The sequence below is a fragment of the Macadamia integrifolia genome, chromosome 12 (genome assembly GCF_013358625.1).
Source record: "Macadamia integrifolia cultivar HAES 741 chromosome 12, SCU_Mint_v3, whole genome shotgun sequence".
Taxonomy (NCBI): domain Eukaryota; kingdom Viridiplantae; phylum Streptophyta; class Magnoliopsida; order Proteales; family Proteaceae; genus Macadamia; species Macadamia integrifolia.
In genome coordinates, this window is record NC_056568.1 from 14,554,903 (window position 1) to 14,573,265 (window position 18,363).

Sequence of the window (18,363 nt, forward strand, 5' to 3'; positions counted from 1 at the left end):
AGGCCAGATTTTTTCATAATTTTCCAAGGCTTTCACCAATCCCGTCTTCGCATCAGCTTCCAGAGCAAACAGATGATCGTTCATCCCTTCGCTTGCAATCTGGTTTAGAGTCTTCTTCGCACTCTCTAAGTCTTCATCAAGGTTAGGAAAGGCAGATCTCGCCCAGGATTTTAGGGCCCTTTTCAGCCGCTTCAATTTAGAAGTGAGAACAAGGATAGGGGATCCAGAGACCCATTTAGACCAGGACGAAGCCACAACACTATCGAAGTCTTCATGTTCCATCCAAAATTGGTGAAAACAAAATGGACAATTTGAGGGAGGTTGGTTGGAAGCAGAGACCACCAATATCGGGCCATAATCAGAAGCTATTCTTGGCAACACCAGTTGCGAGAAGTCTTGAAAAACAGATAACCACTGCTCATTGCAGAAGCTTCTATCGAGCATAGCCGAAACATTACTAACTTTCTGGTTATTACTCCAGTTGAATTTTCTTCCACTCGAAGGCAGTTGAGACATGGAACAAGAGTCCACCATAACATTGAATTCCGCAGCAGAGCACAAACTAAAATTACCTGGACCCTTCTTTTCTTGTGACTGAAGGTAAGCATTAAAATCACCGACCATGGCCCAAGGGGTGTGAGGTATGAGGGGTATCCTCTACCAAGTCCAACCATAGTACTCTCCTCTCTACTCTGAAATACTAGCATGGACAAAAGAGACTTGAATTTGGGTAAGGTCCCAAGTCAGAGATACCAAAATATGCTGAGCTGATTCAGAAATCACCACAGGGCATGCCATATTTCTTTTCCACATTATCCATAAGTTTGGAATTCTACCAGTTCTATTATTGTAAATAAGTTTGGAGTAAAATCCTAATTTATTAAAATATAGATTTGGAAAATCACTTACTGGGATCATTGGTTCAGCAATGCAAAGGAGATCAGGGTTCTTCCTTTTTATTAACTCTGTTAAGACGCGCTTTTCGTCTGCCTTCTTCATTCCTCTTATGTTCCAAAAGAGGATCTTCATAAATCAATTCCTAGGTATCACCTGACGATCAGACCTCAAGGCCTACCCCGACGCAGCAATAGATTTTCCTTTTCTTCTAGCCTCGCCATCAGCTCTTGTAATAGCATGAACCAAGTTCTTCTACTTCCTGGTGATGAATAATTATTCTGCCTGCCTCAAGGGCAGATGGAGATAGTTCAGAGATCATGTGTTCTGGATCACCCCAAGCCTACCTGCGACTGCCTCTCCCTCCTCTTACCTGATGGCGACCTCCGCGACCACTAGTATAGACCACTTTTTTTTTTCGAGGGCGAAGGGTTCTAGGAACAATGCCACCATCAGCTGCATTGGCTGCAACAGCCGAATCAGTCTCTCCCTCCTTTGCATTGTCACTACCGCGCCCAGAGGCCAGCGACTCCTTCTCGGGTAAGTAGAATTTCGATTCCTCTTGGTCTGAATTGGATCCATATCCACTGCCCAGGGGGTTATCCACCATTATCGGGTCCTGGATAGAACTCTCATGGGTATGTGGAGCAGGAATGAGAATTTCCAAGTTACCTTCTTTCAAACCGTCCATATGTGGCCTTTCTATATTTTCTATATCTTCCAACGATGGAATAGTTTCTCTAAATGGGGAAGCTACCATAGGGAGAGGAGATCGATCTCCTACCAATTGAGAAGATTTGCCATGGATTGCCCCTGTTCTGGGCACACCACCCTCCTCCTCCATTGCCTAAAGAGTTCTACCTGGGCGCCGATCTTCCTCGGCCGGATTCCGCTCATTGTTCTTCTTAGATCTACACTGCTCAACAAGGTGACCCAGTTTCTTACAGAAAGTGCACCTTCCAATGCCATCTTCATAAATAATTCTTTGTTTGAACCAAAATAAAACATTCTTGCCCGGTTGTTTTCTTTCAACCTGAATTTCCTCCACTCTGGTACCGCTCATTGGCACTTCCACCAGCACCCTAGCATAATTCCCCATGGTACCATGTGGCGTTCTGCGATCAACCTCTACAGGGTGCCCTGAAGCTTTGCCCATGGAAAGTAGGATTTTCTCATGCCAATACTCGATAGGTAGCTCTGGGTATCGAATCCAGACCAGTTTGGTCTGAACTAGATCTTCATGAATACTAAACTCTGGTCGCCATCGTAGGAATCGTATGATCTGTCCCTTAACTTTGATAGGGCCCCTTTTCCACATAGAAGCCATATCACCTTCCACTTCAAATCAAAGAAGGATGAAACCTTTTCCCAACGGTGCAAGGGTCACCCTGCCCTTCAGATTCCAGACATTCTTTGTGTTAGCCCTTACTTCATCCATCGAGCCAAAGCGAAATTTACTCGGCCAATCAGTGCGTGAGAGAAAGAATGTAATTTCTCTTTATACGCCTCCTGAGGAATCATACTTTTTGTGAGATTTCCAGCGTGAATTGGATTTGGGAGATCATCAATGTTTGGCATAGACATCTTCGCCATTCCAGTGTAGGATTGTTTTCTCCCTCCATGACTAGTGGTCTCCTCCTCCCTTGGTTGATGCTTTTTGGCCAATATAGGTGGGCCGGAAGCCTCATTACCAGAGTCTGACAGAGGCAAAGTGCTGCTCACCGAGCCCCAGAAGTCTGTAATCCTCCGTTGTTTTCCTCTATTGGGGGGGGGCTGTCAGCGGAAATCCACCCATCCTTCTCAGAACTTCTCTCTCCTGAGTCCTCCATCTTCTTCCAGAAATCTTGAATCGTTTCCTCCTTATAAAGACAGGTAATTTCCGTCTCAATTAAGAAAGTCTTTTTTAAATACTTTATCATTTGAGACAATTATGACTTAAAACACTCTTTCTTAGTCTTAATGGCAGCCTATACCTCATTATCTAGCCACGAGGTCTCTCCCAATCTTGCCTCCCCTGAAGCTTCTGAAGTGGCATCATCTGAATAAATGACAGAAATCAAAGCTCATAAGACACACTTAAGCTTCAAAAATCAACAATATAATCAAGATGTTTTTTCTTTTCATTTTAGTTCTGATTTTAATTCTACTTTTACTGGGTACCCTTTCACAAGCGAGGTGCTTACCTCTCTTAAGCCACTAAGGTTGCCATGAGTATCACGGCCTCGAATTTTCAGGGCAACGATTGGGCATTGACAGTTCAATACCTCTATAGCCTTGTGGCCCCTAATCGATTGTGTTTGGTTTTTCCTCATAAAACCTAAATAGTCACATTCTATAATGGAACAATTAATAAAGAAATTAGGTTTTGATAATTTTTTAGGGGTGTTAATATTGAACTTGGACCGTTAAGGCTAGCCGAAAAATCTACCCAAAGCGATTGATTAATTAACAACCCTATTTTTTTTTTCGGCTTAAAACCACTAGGCATGTCAAGTAGTATCCTATTTTTGAAATTCTTTAATAGATATTTCAATTTTTTCTTCCAATAATAGATTATTGGATGTTTCTTTTGATTCTTATTCTTTGAATCTTCATTTCAGGTTATATTTGGTATAAGGGGAGTCAAAAACTTATCGTTGAGCTTCATTCTGGAGCAGATTCGATCAGCTAAGCCGCGCTATCATAGGACCATCGTTATTTCTTGATGACTTCATTGAGATTCTAAGCCAAAAGTAAAAGCTAGGTGGTCCGATAAAATCCTCGCCTCAACTCCTTCATTTTCGTAAAGTTTGTGAATGAATGTAATTTGTTCAAGCATAAGCCTTCGAAACCCCACCCCCACCCCCTTCCCGGAAAAACATCCTCTGCCGCGAGGAACTGGCATGACAAGGCGCGGCGAGGCACGAGATGATGACACGTGGAGTGATAAAATCAAAAGGTGTTGGTGATGCCCCGGTTCCTTCGAACCACTTCGTCGGATTCCCATTTCGCCCGATTCATTTCACCTGCTAAAGGGTTTTCTCATTTCATACTCCAAAAGTCCAGTGATCCCCATCTTCCTACGACCTCGACCAGTGATGGTGCTAGGGTTCGTGTGACCGCGACGGAGCAGCTAAGATTTCTTAACCAAGTAGATCAGCGACAACAGAGCCTCCTACATTCAATCTTTCGTTCTTCTTAGGGCTGTTTCACCTCAATTGTGCATATCCATTCCAACCTGTGTGATTTCTTCTTCAGAGAGACCAGCAATTCTTTTTACGGGAAACATCGACCAGCGACGACGGTCGAGCGACCTTGATGGACCAGTGACCAAAACTTCTTGCAGCTTGTTGTAAGTAGGGGGAAAAAAAAAAAAAGCTCTCTGTATACGAGCTTTTCTTCAATTTTTCTTCTTCTTCTTCTTCTTTTTTATTTTTTGTTTAGGAAATGCAGTATTTCATTATTTATGGGATCATTCTCTTGTATACATGCTATATTAAACATGCCATTTGTTAGATGTTTCAATTATGAACACAATTTTTACCACCATCTGTTTCAAGTATGAACACAATCAAACCTTTTTCACCGTGCGACCAGATGCTGATTTATTTTATTTTATTTTTTCATGTTAATTTCTTTTATTTGGTCACTGTGTGCTTTGCTTTGTTTCTGTTATTTGACCTATAGCCTTCTTGCTAGGGTGAAGATATCTCCAATGTCTTTTGATGTCTGAAATCAAGCCTAAACATAGTTAGAGATTTGGAATCCCCTTCAATGATGGAAAAACATCCAAAAATTATCTAAAGCTGCATCTATAACCCTGAATCTGTTATACCAATACGTCCTGAGAAAAAAAAAAAATCAGAATCACCACACCTTCATGATATCTGAATCATACAATTAAGCTTACTCCAAAATGATTATGGTTCTGTGTTTCCTATCTCAATGAGCAAATAATTACTAATCATTCACAGATTCATTTTAATTTGGCATTGTTGGGATTTTATTATTCTTCCTATTGCATATAGAAAACTTATCTCAATGAGCCAAGACGCATATCTTCGTATAATCTGAAAGTTGTTCCATTGCATTAACATCCCATCTAAAATCATAACATTAAATTATGAAATAAGGTCACTAGCTATGTTGAGTAGTCCAGGGGTTTGGTTTCTTGGAGGGTTGAATGCTTCTATACTTGGGATTGCTACCTGTGGTTTTCATCATGTACTTGAAATATGGTTTATGATTCTATACTTTATGTTTGATAGAAATTTTCTCCTTATTCTGTGCTGCATTTGGGTTATTTTCTTGACGCCTTAAATTCTATTGAATCTCTTGAAAAATCTGCAGAATTATGGATAAAGTTGAGGTAGGTGAAGATGTTGAGACTAAGCCTCTTGAAATTTCTCATTTTGAACTTGTATTTGTGCAGGGAACCTATGAGCATGCTCTTTCTCAGTTATCCTCTCAAGCATCAAAAACACATATGCATCATTTTCAAGATAAATGATTTCTTCTCTTTCATTTTGATGTTAGGAACAAAGTAATTTTGATTTGGGGCTGCACTTTTTAGATCTCATAATTTTAATTTTGTTATGGCTGATCATTCGTATCTCTTTCTACATTATTGCTCTATGTTTATGGGATTGTCATTATGTGATGTTTGGATCTTATCTTGTTCTAACCATTTTAGATTGTTAGGTGAATCTTTAGCTCAAAGTGGAAGAGCATCTGGGTATTACTCAGGATATGATGGTTCGAATCCATCAAGATTCTAATTACCTTTTTGTTTGTATATGAACGGTATTATTGTTCTTGTATACATGTTGGAGTAATTTTCTCTCGGATTATAGAGTCAATGTGGTGGCAGGTAAAAAGTGATCTAAGGGCATTATTGAGTAATTTTCTCTCGGATTATTGAGTCAATGTTGGAGTAATTACCTCCACACATGCAATCTCCAGTTGAGAATTTGTTTGCCAACAAAAGCTTTGGAAGACTTGGGACCAGCTTTGGAAGAAGATGTGTATCTACCTATAATAAAAGAAGTTGATTTTTTTCAATTATTTCAACAAGAAGCCACTCCATTGAGCCAAAATTTTCTATTCGATTTGGCCATGCAAAGAAGTCTTTTCTTTTTAATGGAAATTCTGGAATTGATGAACTTTATAGTTAGTTTTTCCAATAGACAAACTCACATGTTCCCTTGCTTGAGTCTCTCTTTAACTTTTGTGGACAAGGATAATCATATCTCCATGAAAAATAAACAATAGCATGCATTTGTGATTTTAGAAGCGGATTTGTTGCAGAGGTTGTGAGGCTATGGACATGGATTGGTGGAAAAAAGAACAAAGGCATGGAAGGCTGAAGCAGATGATGGTGTGTATGGAACCATTATTTGATGCTTAGAACAACAGCTAGATGTTTGCTGTCCAGTCATGATCAGGGTTTTGGCTGGAGCCAGGACCAGACATTATCCTAGAAAAGCTGTCTAGAGAGGCCGATTCGGAGGGGCTTGAATCGGGATCGAGCTAGGCTGATTTGAATCGCTTGATCTGATTCTGTTTTTTGAAACCTTGGTTAGTAGTCATTCAATCCTCACTTTTAACCCTGTATATGTGATTATCTTCCATCATCCTTCATGTGGGGTTTGTCCATCTTGCCTGACTACTTCTATCCCTGCAACTATAGTGTTTAAATTCAAACTCCCAACCATCAAAATTTGAACTTTCGTGGCCTTCTTTTGAAACATGTGATACTAAAAGTCTGGAAAGAGGCTCCTCCAATGTATTGAGACAACCACAAAAAGCCCAGTGGCTCCTCCAATGTACTGAATCGGGTGCTGTTACTTTCCCCCTCGCTCCTTTTATGGTGTACCCAGCTAAAAAAAAGAGCTCTGAATCAGATAGATTATTTGGAATCAATAGAGTTGAATAGGTTGATTTCATTATTGCTTGGCTGCAATCCCTGCAACTATAGTTTTCAAACTCCCCATCTATCAAAATTTGAACTGTCCTGGCCTTCTTTTGAAAGATGTAATGCTATAGCCCGGAAAGAGGCCCCTCCAATATGTTGAGACAACCACAAAAGCTCACTACTATCTTTTTCCCCCCATATAAAGTAATCACCTTTCTCATACCATTGTGCTGTTGTTTATTATTGCTTCTCTCAATTTTCAACCACTTTCCTTAGTTCTACTACCACTGTTGGGTTGGAGTGTGGGTAAGTCTCAACCCAACTTTCCCTTTCCATATCCTATAACGAGTCTTGAGAGTTCAGAAACAGTATCAAGTGACTCAAAATCTTTCTATTTCCCTCTCTCATTGTTTTTATTAGGGGTGCACCGGGGCTGGGCTGAGTTGTATCAATTATGATCAATACATCCACCTTACCACTTACCAAATCCACTCACCTTGCTGTCATGTCCTGTTTCAAATCCCACCAAACTAGTAGGCTTCCATGATGTGTTTGGAGGAATTTCAGCACTTAGTAATGCAACTGAACTAAACAACTGTAAAAAAAATAAAAATAAAAAATAAAAAATAAAAGGAAAAGGTTGGGTATGCCGCCGATGTCAATTATGCTAGCACCCATTATGTCTATATCTCTCTTCCCTTTCTTTGAAATGACCCTCATATCCTTCCTGAATGATACTCCATCATGTGTTCCTATTGGTGTTATCGGCTAGCATACTTGATATCGGCGGCATACCTATACCTCTCCCTCTCCCAAAAATAAAAAATAAAAAAAAACAAAAAAATAAAAAAAAATAAAAAAAAATAAATAAATAAAAAAATTTGTTTCAATTGAGTTAATCAAAGGTTTTGATAATTCATGGAAAGCTTCCTAAGAGCATAAAGGGGTGTTTGGTTCGGTAAATCTTTGGGATGACATTCTTTAGAATGATAATTCTTAATTTTTGGAGCTGTTTGGTTCCACTAGATTGACCCTCATAAGTGAGCATTCTATTTCCCATGAATGACCATATTACAAAGAATGTGTTCCAAATCTAAGTTTACCTCAACACTTAAACTCAGATTTGAGCAACCTTTTTACCACCAAATATAAAAGGAGAAAGCGAAAAAAAGTTCTCTACGAAAGCCAATATCTCAACCCGCGAAAAACATGTACTAGCCCTCAAGGTAGGGGTGTCAATTCCTAAACCGAATCGGTAAAATCGGCCGGACCAAACCGATAACAACACGGACCGAATCAAACCGAAGCCTTATTGGTTCGTTCGGTTTGGACTATTGCAACCCTAAAACCAAACCGAACTGCACTGAAAACCGGATGAACCCGAAACCCAACCGAAACCGGCTCAAAACCCGGACCGAAACTAAAACCAAACCGGTAAGAAACCGAAACACTCCAAAATTCATTAAAAAAATCAAAATTTGCATAGTTTTGTATACATTTGTATGAAAAGTCGAATCCAAATTGGACCAAAAACCAAAACCAACCCGGTTACAAATCGATTTAAGAAACCGAAGACAAACCGAAACCAAACCGCACCGAAACCGAAATCAAACCGAAACCAAAATTTCCTTATTGGTTCGGTTTCGGTTTCAGCTTTCCCACACTGAAACCGACTCAACCAGGACCAAAACCGAGCTGGACCGACCGATTGACACCCCTACCTCAAGGCAACCAAACAATTTTTCAGAAAGAAACATAATTCAGAAGAATGTCAATTCATATTCGATATATACACCATTTGATTTACCGAACCAAACACCCCCTAAGGAAGCCACTCACTACTGCTGGTCCAGTTATTGGCTTCACTCTACCTCTTAGTTTTGTTAACTTCTCTACAAACGGCCAAGAAACCTTAGAATGTATACAACAACAATAATACCATCCATATACACACAAACAAGTAATTAGAATCTTGATGGATTCAAACCATCATACCCTAGGTAATTCCTAGTTGCTCTTCCATTTTGAGCTAAAGATTCACCTTACAAAGGTTTGATTGGCAAAAGGAATACATACAATTAGCAAACAAAACCAAAAGGATTAAGTAATGATTAAAAATTATTGACTGAAATACCAAATATATGGGGGTAGGCTATATCTGATTCGTCCAAAATGGAAAGGCAGGGGACTGTGGATCATTGGCACCGTGTTCAAGTTCAACTCTCTCAAACCCCTAGCTGAGTTACCACGAGTGATGGAGTCGTGAGGCTCATAGGACTCATAGCCACCAAAAGCCCTATAAGGGTTGACACCGAAACGAAAATCCCCACCAAGCCTCTGCTGGTGCTTTGCCCCCATCACCAAGAGCTGAAACAGGGGATTGCAGCCCCTCTTCGAAACTCAAATGAGCTCCCTGCACACAATCATGACAAACATTTGAAATCACACAGGTTGGAATGGATATGAACGATTGAGGTGAAACAGCCCTAAGAAGAACGAAAGACTGATCGTAGGAGGCTCTATTGCCGCTGATCTACTTGGTTAAGAAATCTTCGCTGCTCCTTCGCAGTCAAACGAACCCTAGCGCCGTCGCTGGTGAAGGTCGTAGGAAGATGGGAATCGCTGGTCTTTTGGAGTATGAAATGAGAAAACCCTATAGCAGGTGAAATGAATCGGGTGAAATGGGAATCCGACGAAGTGGGTCGAAGGAACCGGGGCGTCACCAACACCGTTCGATTTTCTTACTCCACATGTCGTCATCTCGTGCCTCACCATGCCTCACCGTACCTCGCTGCGCCAGTTCCTCGCGGCAGTGGATGTTTTTTCCCCCTTCCCTTTTCTTTGTCAAATATATAAGGGAAATGACCTCATTATGACCAACATTGATAAGGCCTTTGCAAAAGGAGATCTCCTTCAGGACCATGGATCCATAATTATTAGTAGGTTTGCCATGTTAGGATCTGATCATTGCCCATTTATAGTGCACCTTCACCCTATCCATAGATGTGGATCTCAGGGATTTCGTTCTGAGTCCAAATGGGAAGGGCACTCAGAGTTAGCCTTCAATTATCAGTCATACTTGGAATCATCAAATGCATGGATCTGACCTATATAAGTTGCATAGGTAAATAAAAAATTGTGGGGTTAAAGCTTAGATGTATGAGTAAAGCAACATTTGGGAATGCCTAACTGTAGATAGCAAAAGCTCTGAAAACCTTAGAATCCATTCAAAAAATATATCCCTTGATTCCTTGACCCTTGAGGCTGATCACTTAAAACAGTTGGAGCCCCTTCTCCACCAACAAAAGGTTTACTAGGCCCAAAGCTCCAAGATTAAATGGTCACAGGCAAGGCGGACTGTGACACCTTCTATCATACTACAATGGTTAGGATATGAAAACAACCACACCACCAGACTTAAGGATGGTAATGGGAACAGGATTTCTAATCCTAAGGAACTTTCTACTCACATTACCACTCTCCTAGCCTGTGGGTATGATTAGGGTGTCAATTGGTCGGGCCGGGCCAATCTCAATCGGGGCTAACCAGGCCTGATGGTGTGAAACCCTTGCATCGTGAACGTCCGTTTACTTAAATTGGCCTAGGTTTGGGGGGGCATGGTACGGTTTGTAATCGGGCTAGTCGGTGTCGGGTTTTAATCGGGCTACCTTAAATGGGCTACTGACCTACTTAAGTCTAAACGGGTTCTAAATAGGCTCCCCCTAAAATCATTTTTTAAGTGGATTAAATGTCCAGAAATCTTCCATTTGAACATAGTAAAGGTCACCCAAAAGCTCTCCACTTGAACATAGTAAAGGTCACCCAAAAACTTTCCACAGTTAATCATATATGAGATCATGGTTGTCTCTTACAAAAAAAAAGAAAGTGATTATGACAAGTACCAAAGTGATTTATCAGTTAAACAAGCAAAAGCTGTCCTCTTTAGATCACCTGTTAAGGATCAGGTTTGGTAGCTTCTGGCATGTAGTACCACCAGATCCAACCTGATTAAATTGGAGAAAAAGAAGTGAAAGAAAGAGAGAGAAAACTTAAAAGCTTAAGCATTTCAGGCTATCTGAGGACATGAAAATGGATTTCTGCTCCAAGTAAGGAAGTCTTCTTCTGTACACAATAAAAAAACCCAACCAATTATCAAATATGGTGACCTTCCTTCCAACCCATATATTAAAAAATGATATTTTTTCTCTGAGAAAATGAATAAAGATTTTAATTTTACATAGAATGATTCTGCTTCAATGCATTTGAAAGTTGAATACTTGAAACAGCTTAACGTCCACAATTAATTAACCTATGTTATAATCATTACAGTCAATGGCCCAATGAAAAGGCAAAGCAAAGGAAGAGTCTTTCTACAAAGTAAGAAGAACCAACCCTCTCAAATATATACTATATAAATTTGATTTTTCACTCCTCGAGACGATGCAGATTCCTATGGCTTCTTCCTCATTGATTATGGAGAGAAGTTTAATCACGCTTCCCGCAGCCCGATTGAACTCTCTGTCTGCTTTTCTTATTTAATGCTATCATTGATGGCTTCCAATGGGTGGGTTTTCATTTAACCTGTTTTGGTAATTTCTAGGCTCTCCCAGTTGAGATCCGGCTCATTTGTTTGAATCTCGAAATGGGTTCTCTGGTTCAGCTTCTGGGTTATGTGTTTTTGGTGATTTTCATCTTTCAGAACTCCAGAACTGTAGTTTCTCAGAATTCAGTCGGAGGTGGAACTGTTCTCCACATGACTTGTCTGCCCTTCATTCACTCCTTATTAAAACATCTCAAAAGACCCTATTTTATTTTATTACAAAGTTGAATGTAATACCGTGTTCAACATCATCTATCATAGATTTTTTATTACAAAGTCTTTACTATTATTTTGTATTAGTAGTGGTAAAATAGGTATTTAGGCAGTTTTAAAGGGGTTGGGTCAATCGGGCTAAATGGCTCGGTTCAAGTGGACTTCTTAAACGAGTCGAGCCAGTAGGGTGCCCAACGGGCTAGTAGCCTGCACCGTAAACACCTGTTTAATAAATGCGACACGTTTATTAAATGGGTCGGTTCAGGTTAGACTTAAGCGAGTCAAGCTCGGTAAGGCCTACCAATGTGGGCTCAGGATTGACATCCCTAGGTATGATGGACTTCTTCTAATGTGTTCCGTCCCACATAGCTCATTCTCAAATTGACATGCTTTATTAGGACTTCACTGATGAGGAAATAAAAAGAGCACTATTTCATATTGGAGCCTATAAATCTCTTAGGATCGATAAAATGTTGGCCAGGTTCTAATCAATTATATTGGCATATTATTGGGCCTGATATTATTTCATTGGCTAAAAGATTTTTTGTCAATAGAGTAATGTTAAGGGACTTTAACCGAACTACAATAATCCTTATCCCTAAAGTCAAATGCCCTGAGGATTTGATCTAGTTTAAGCCTATTACTTTGTGTTCTATAATTTACAAAATAATAGCCAAATTTCTAGTCAATAGGCTTTAAACCCATCCTCAATTCTCTAATAAGTCACTCCCGAAGTGCATTTATTCCATGAAAACCATCTCTGACAACGTTTATGTTGAATATGAGATTCCCCATTGGATGTGCGCACATAAAGGTCAAACCAATCATATAGCCCAAAAGGTAGATTTATGTAAGGCATACGTGCGATAAGGTTGACTGGACCTTCCTGGAGTCCATGCTCGTTAAAATAGGTTTTACCAAAAATGGGTTTCAGTGGGTTATACAATTTGTAACCTTATAGCTTAACACCTTTGGCTAAACTTTTTTTTTTTTTTTTTTTTTTTTTTTTTTTTAATTTCCCAATTTAAACCTTAAAATTGAAATTCCCTTAATGTAACATTTGTGGCTAGGATTTTATGTGCATATGCTTATATGGACCAATTGGATTGTCACAAACAAGGCAAACACCCGAAACACATGCCGTCGGACCACCGCTCAAGGCCAAAAGGCTCTGGATCCAAACTTCAACTAGAAATGGTTCTGCATTGAAGAAGATGAGCGCACTTGGCCACTTTTTCCCGGTAAGAATGTGGATCCCATAAAACATGTATTAACATGGAGATTGAACTCGTTCAGGGTGAAGAGGAGATTTGAGGCCCTAGGTTGGGGCTCCTTGCTTCTTCCTCGAAACAAGTGCTTCCCTAGGCTTGTGAAAGCCTTCTATTATAATCTAAAAGGGGAGCACATTGGAGATAACGACTACAGGATCACGAGTAGTGTAAAAGGGGTGGACATCTCCTTCAACATGGAAGAGTTCATTGAAATCATCGGGATGTCGGCTTTCGGGGATAGAGTATCCTATGCCCCGAAGACGAACCCACTCTATTTCTCCAACAACAATGGGAGGTTCAAAATGTGTCAAGCTTTGACTGATGAGGGTGGTCCTCTGTCCAGAACTTCTTCCCCTTCCCAAATTATTGTGCATAATTGTATAGTTCAACATGAAGCCAACAGTCGGGCATCACAACGAGATCTCACTCCTCTAGGCCTCTATCACCTCATGTATTTACTTGGAGAGCCAGATCTGTATACCTTATTTGATGATGAGGTAGATGGAATATCAGGTGGATGACCCTAGCCTTTTCTACGACACTATCCTCACTGCGGTTTTTTGGGTATTTTGAGGTTAATTTCACCAACGAGGCCACGTACAGGTATAAGGTCTACACATTTGATCAGATGGCTCTTCAAAAGATGAAGATTGCCCTCAGTGTTGGTAGTGATGTGGAGCTGGTGAGGCCACAGGACGAGGAAGGGGTTGATAGTGATGAGGACTTAGGAGATGGAGAATAGCCACAGAGCCGGCATCCTATGGATGCCCAGCCTCAGGTCTGGGAGCAAGAGGACATTCAGCTCCCTAGGATGCCACCACCACCATTCTATGCTCCACCCATGGAGGGGTTTCTTCTTCAGCCGATCCTTCTCGTGAACCCGCTATGGGTGACCTGATGAAGTGCATGGAGAGATGCTTCTTAGATTTGAACACCCGATTGAACACACTTGAAGGCCAGGTCTCATTTGTGGAGTGGGAAATGCTGGGTTACTCCACCTTTTTTCAGGATTTCTGTGAACTCGGACGATTTGACTACTGCTCCACTTGTCGATCAGTGATCAATAGCTCCTACCTTCCCTTTTTGACTTTTTAATCATTGTAGTCCTTCATGCTAATCATTCATGCTACTTTCTATCTGTTTTCTACTAAGGTTCTAGGAACCTATCTTTTATCATCTTACGGGATTTTTCATATGTTAGCACCTTTTGTAACTATCATTGTGTGTATATTTATGATCGGGAAAATTACCTTATTACCCAGTATTGGGTTTGGTTTTACTGAAATACCCACGATGGGTTTCACTCAACATATATACCCAAAACCAGTTTGCGTATTACCGAAATACCAAAAACAGTGGAAGCCGTACGCCAGACTTCGTATCCCTATGCGTTGGACATGATTCATGTTCCAATCGGTGAAAAAAATTCTGATTTCAAGTTTAATCGTCTTCTACAATCGACTCTTTAACGTCCGATGATCCGATCATGTCGTTGAGGGCATAAGTTGCTGTTCGGACTATGTATTTCCGAAAGGGGAAAGAATGGGTTGCTGATTTCAGTTGTTCGGACTATGGATTTCCGAGAGGAGGAACACTTGTTGCTGGTTTCAGGAGATTTAGGGCTTAAATAGAATGGAGGGAGAAGCATGGCAGGAGAAGGACTCGAGGGAGAAGAATCAGTTGACTCACCCATCGACTTCTCATTCACACACAGAGAGAGACAGAGGAGGGGAGAGAACTGGTGCTGCGTGAGTGCTCTCCTCCAGTTTACGATTCTGAAGTTTCTTCTCTTGGAACCGTTTGTTGTTCCTGTCACTTCTTCTGGTGCTGCTCCGGCTCCGGCTCCGGCTCTGCTCCATCGCCATGGGAGAAAGACAAAGGAGGGGAGACAACTCAGACCCACGATATCGTTCATCTTCTTCGGGTTGGATGTTCATCTGAGGTGAGCAAAGATTGTGTTTTCAGCCTATTTTCCATGTCATACGTTTTTTGTTTTTGTAATCTGTGTGTTCTTTTTTTTTTCTCACTTCACAGAGAATCGAAAGAATCCCATTCCCATGTTTGTTCGTGGGTCTGCGTGAGTGCTCTGTTGGGATCAACAAACCTTACCATCGGTCATCTTCTTCCCATCACTTGAGGTAAGCAATGATCTTTTGATGTTTCAGTTTTCCATGTCTTACACCTAAGTTTGTTTTTGTAATCTGTGTTCTTTTAATTTTTTTTTCCCACTACACAGAGAATCGAACGAATCCCATTCCCATGTTGGTTCGTTCGAACCTCTTACTATTCCTTTGAGAATGGGAGTCACATTTCTGATATTGGTTCATAGCATTTTCATTCTTGTTCTCTTTTATTCGATGAATTCACAGAAACTTATATCTTGATCTTTGTACCGTACATGGGTCTTTCGTTATTATTATTATTGTTTTTATTATTATTATGAATGGCACGTTCAATTGTTCAAACTAAAAAAATAGAGTACATAGTTATGGTTCATTGTAGTGTTGGTGACTAGTAGCCTAGTAGGTGTTTGATGCAATGCCTCAATGGAATCAAGGGAATTACAACATGCTCTATGGTTTCTGGAAATGGTGTAAGATCTTATCTGAAACAGTTTGGAATGTTTAACAGTTGGTTAAATGGTTGAGGAACGATGATGAGATTAGATTTTCTTGTTAAACTAAAACTGGAGTTTGATAGTAGAAAATTTCAATTTCATAAGAAAATTGTGGCGGGTCAGGAACTTATGGTTTAAAATAGGATGGAAATCCAGCTTGCTGGTTTGTGTTTGATTTCATTGAAAGGGCTGAAAAGGTTTAAGAGTGTGGAGTCAAATTAGGAAGCATAGAAAGCTTAAAGGTGGTTTATTATGTAGGTCTCAATGGGAAAAAATACAATTATTCTTACTTAGGACTAAGTAGATATGAGAAGAACTAAAATATATACACTTTCTTTTCAATGATAATATGCATTGACGTTGGATGAAAGGTGTCCTCAAGTGCCATTGTAACTACTATTAAAAGGACAAACAAGTGAACTCAATGTAGGTTGTTGCTGTCCAGCAGACACACAAAGATAATCAAAATCCAAGACCTGCCATCAGAAGCATGTGTAATAGAAAAATGCTGCATCCGTAGAACATGGAAAGAATTTCAAAATTTATACAACTTGTTAGTGAATGAGACTATGTCTTAGAGAAACTGTTAGAATTGAGATCTTTATAGATCCCTTGCCTCATGCACTATTACAATTAAGGCCTTTGAAATATCAAAGTTTAGGGCGTTCTTCACCTTGGTTCTTGTTCTCTGGTTGTGCGACTCTAGTTCATTTTTTATTTCTTTCATATCTATTTCTACAATCGTGAATAAAATTTCTTTCCCTTTCCTTCATTCCATTAAGCAAGGAGAAATTGTACAGCTACATGATGATAAGAATGAAAGGCTACTGAGTTTTATAAGGTGTCTCATTGACTGCTTCTAGGTAACAGTTCTCCAAAATAAGACTCCTTCTTTAGTAAATGGGACCATGCTGTATGTTTTTCTCTTTTATTTTTTACGTCTCTTACACCTCTATGTGTGTCTCAAGTGGTCTGTTGAAGACCCATCGGTCTGGGCTGTGCCATTACCTAATATGAATTGATTTTACAAATCCATTGTTTATACGGTAAGTCAATTTGGGAATTGTTTTTTTTTTGTTCTTTTTTTTTTTTTTTATTTGATTTTCCATAGCTTGGTCCCAACAGAGGAAGAATATCCGTTGTTCCAGTAGTGACAGCTCTGTCTTACCGAGTCACTTGGGTATCTGTCCCATTGGTTTCTTGAAACGAGATGATTCATTTTCCTTTTACACAAATTTTGGGCGTTTGCGGGGTTGGGGCGTGTTGGAGGTGGAACCCTATTATTCAGTTTTCTTTTCTTTTTCTGTTCTTACATATTTTCTTATAGTGCTTGTGATTTCAATTGTGTAACTTATTTAATGCTGCTTTTAGGCCAATGATTGTACTATATTAGAGTCCAAACTGTCAGCTAAAATGGGTCATCTTGTTCAGATGGTTTGGCCCCTGAATAGTATAAATTTTGTATTATAACTGGTCCTGACAGGGCCAAATTCACTGGTTTAGTCGATAATAATTCATAGCAATCGGCAATGTATGCTGTTTATTTTTCCTCGCACGGAAAGAACTTGTAATTTTGTTACTTATTGTTGTTCCTTCATTCTTTCATACGTGCATTTCAATACTTGGGTTTTGCTTTATTGAATCTGTTTATGGAGAAGAGTTAAATCATCTAGCCATGTCATAAAGAGAATTCCATTCTATAGAGTCAGTGGATGTCCTGTGTAATCTTACCTGCAATACCTATACAAGTCCTTTACGCAGCTACTATTTGGTGTGTCTACTATAACAAAACATGATAGGATCCCTCCTCCACCCCCTCCCCCTCACCCACACACCCCCACCCACCCATACGCCTTATGTTGAGAGGCCATTCAGGCAAGCAATGTGGAACAAAATAGCTTAAACTACCTAGGAGATTCCAGTATTTTAGTTAGATTGTTGGGAAATTAATGAATAATCTCTTCATAAGACTAAGGGGCTATTAGGATTCTGTGCAACCTGGTAGTTCTGGACTCTGTTCTGCTTCCCTCTTTGTATTTACAGTCAAGGATTTGCTTCCTCATTAAGATCTTACTTCATGTACATAGACGGTATGGATAAATTGTAATTGGATCACCACATATATGTTAATATAAGAAAATTTTACTCAATTTATTTCTAGTTTTCTGATTGTCTTGTGGTTATGTTGTTAGTTACTATTTGTTTGAGGAAGGAACTCAGTTGAAAAATCTATTTCCACATTAGTTATTCTATTACCATCTCTGCTAGCTGGTATGATATAAATGAGCTGGGTACATAGCATCTCTATAATTTTAAATTTACTGAATACCTAGAAAAGCAGCATGAACTCTTAATAGTTTTGTTGCAGATGTATGATACATTTAACCAATTTTGAATGTTGTGGTGCTACTGATTCTATATTTGAAGACCCTGCATTGTTGCTGCTCTATTTTTCCACATTAAACCCCCTCTCTTGGCGTCCATCAGAGGTAAGAGTAAATCCCCCTTTTTATTTGGTTCTCTTTGTTGCCTTCAACACCAAATGAGGCTTGCCAACCTCGTTAATTTAGGACTAGATTTGACAAACGAAACTGGGCCAAAAATTGCATGAAAATTAAACCAAAGAACAACCACATAACCTCCACAATAATCCGTAGCGGATTGATATACCAGTAAGAAAAATCAGAACACAGACCAAAGGGTAATAGTAAATATCGGGCAGAAAAGTTGTAGTATAAATACCTGTGTTGCAGCAGTGTAAGATCTTGAGAAAAAAGAAGACTTGACTGGGGTACTAGAACCTGAAAAGACACACTGGACTTTATGCCACATTGATTCATCGGATTACACACCAACCATAAAAGGTGATCAAACA

At 39.8% G+C, this 18,363-nt stretch overlaps 1 protein-coding gene and 1 long non-coding RNA gene across 2 annotated transcripts; one reads left to right on the forward strand and one right to left on the reverse strand.

Annotated features, from left to right (window-relative positions):
* Positions 1–1,741: 1,741 nt before the first annotated feature.
* LOC122094744 lies at positions 1,742–2,221 on the reverse strand. Its single transcript, XM_042665347.1, has one exon. It carries the CDS (start codon positions 2,219–2,221, stop codon positions 1,742–1,744), a length of 480 nt encoding a protein of 159 aa, XP_042521281.1.
* A 1,688-nt stretch (positions 2,222–3,909) lies between these two features.
* Positions 3,910–5,479, forward strand: LOC122057050. Its single transcript, XR_006133439.1, has 2 exons — positions 3,910–4,225; positions 5,306–5,479. It is a non-coding gene; the product is annotated as an uncharacterized LOC122057050 (long non-coding RNA).
* Positions 5,480–18,363: the final 12,884 nt, after the last annotated feature.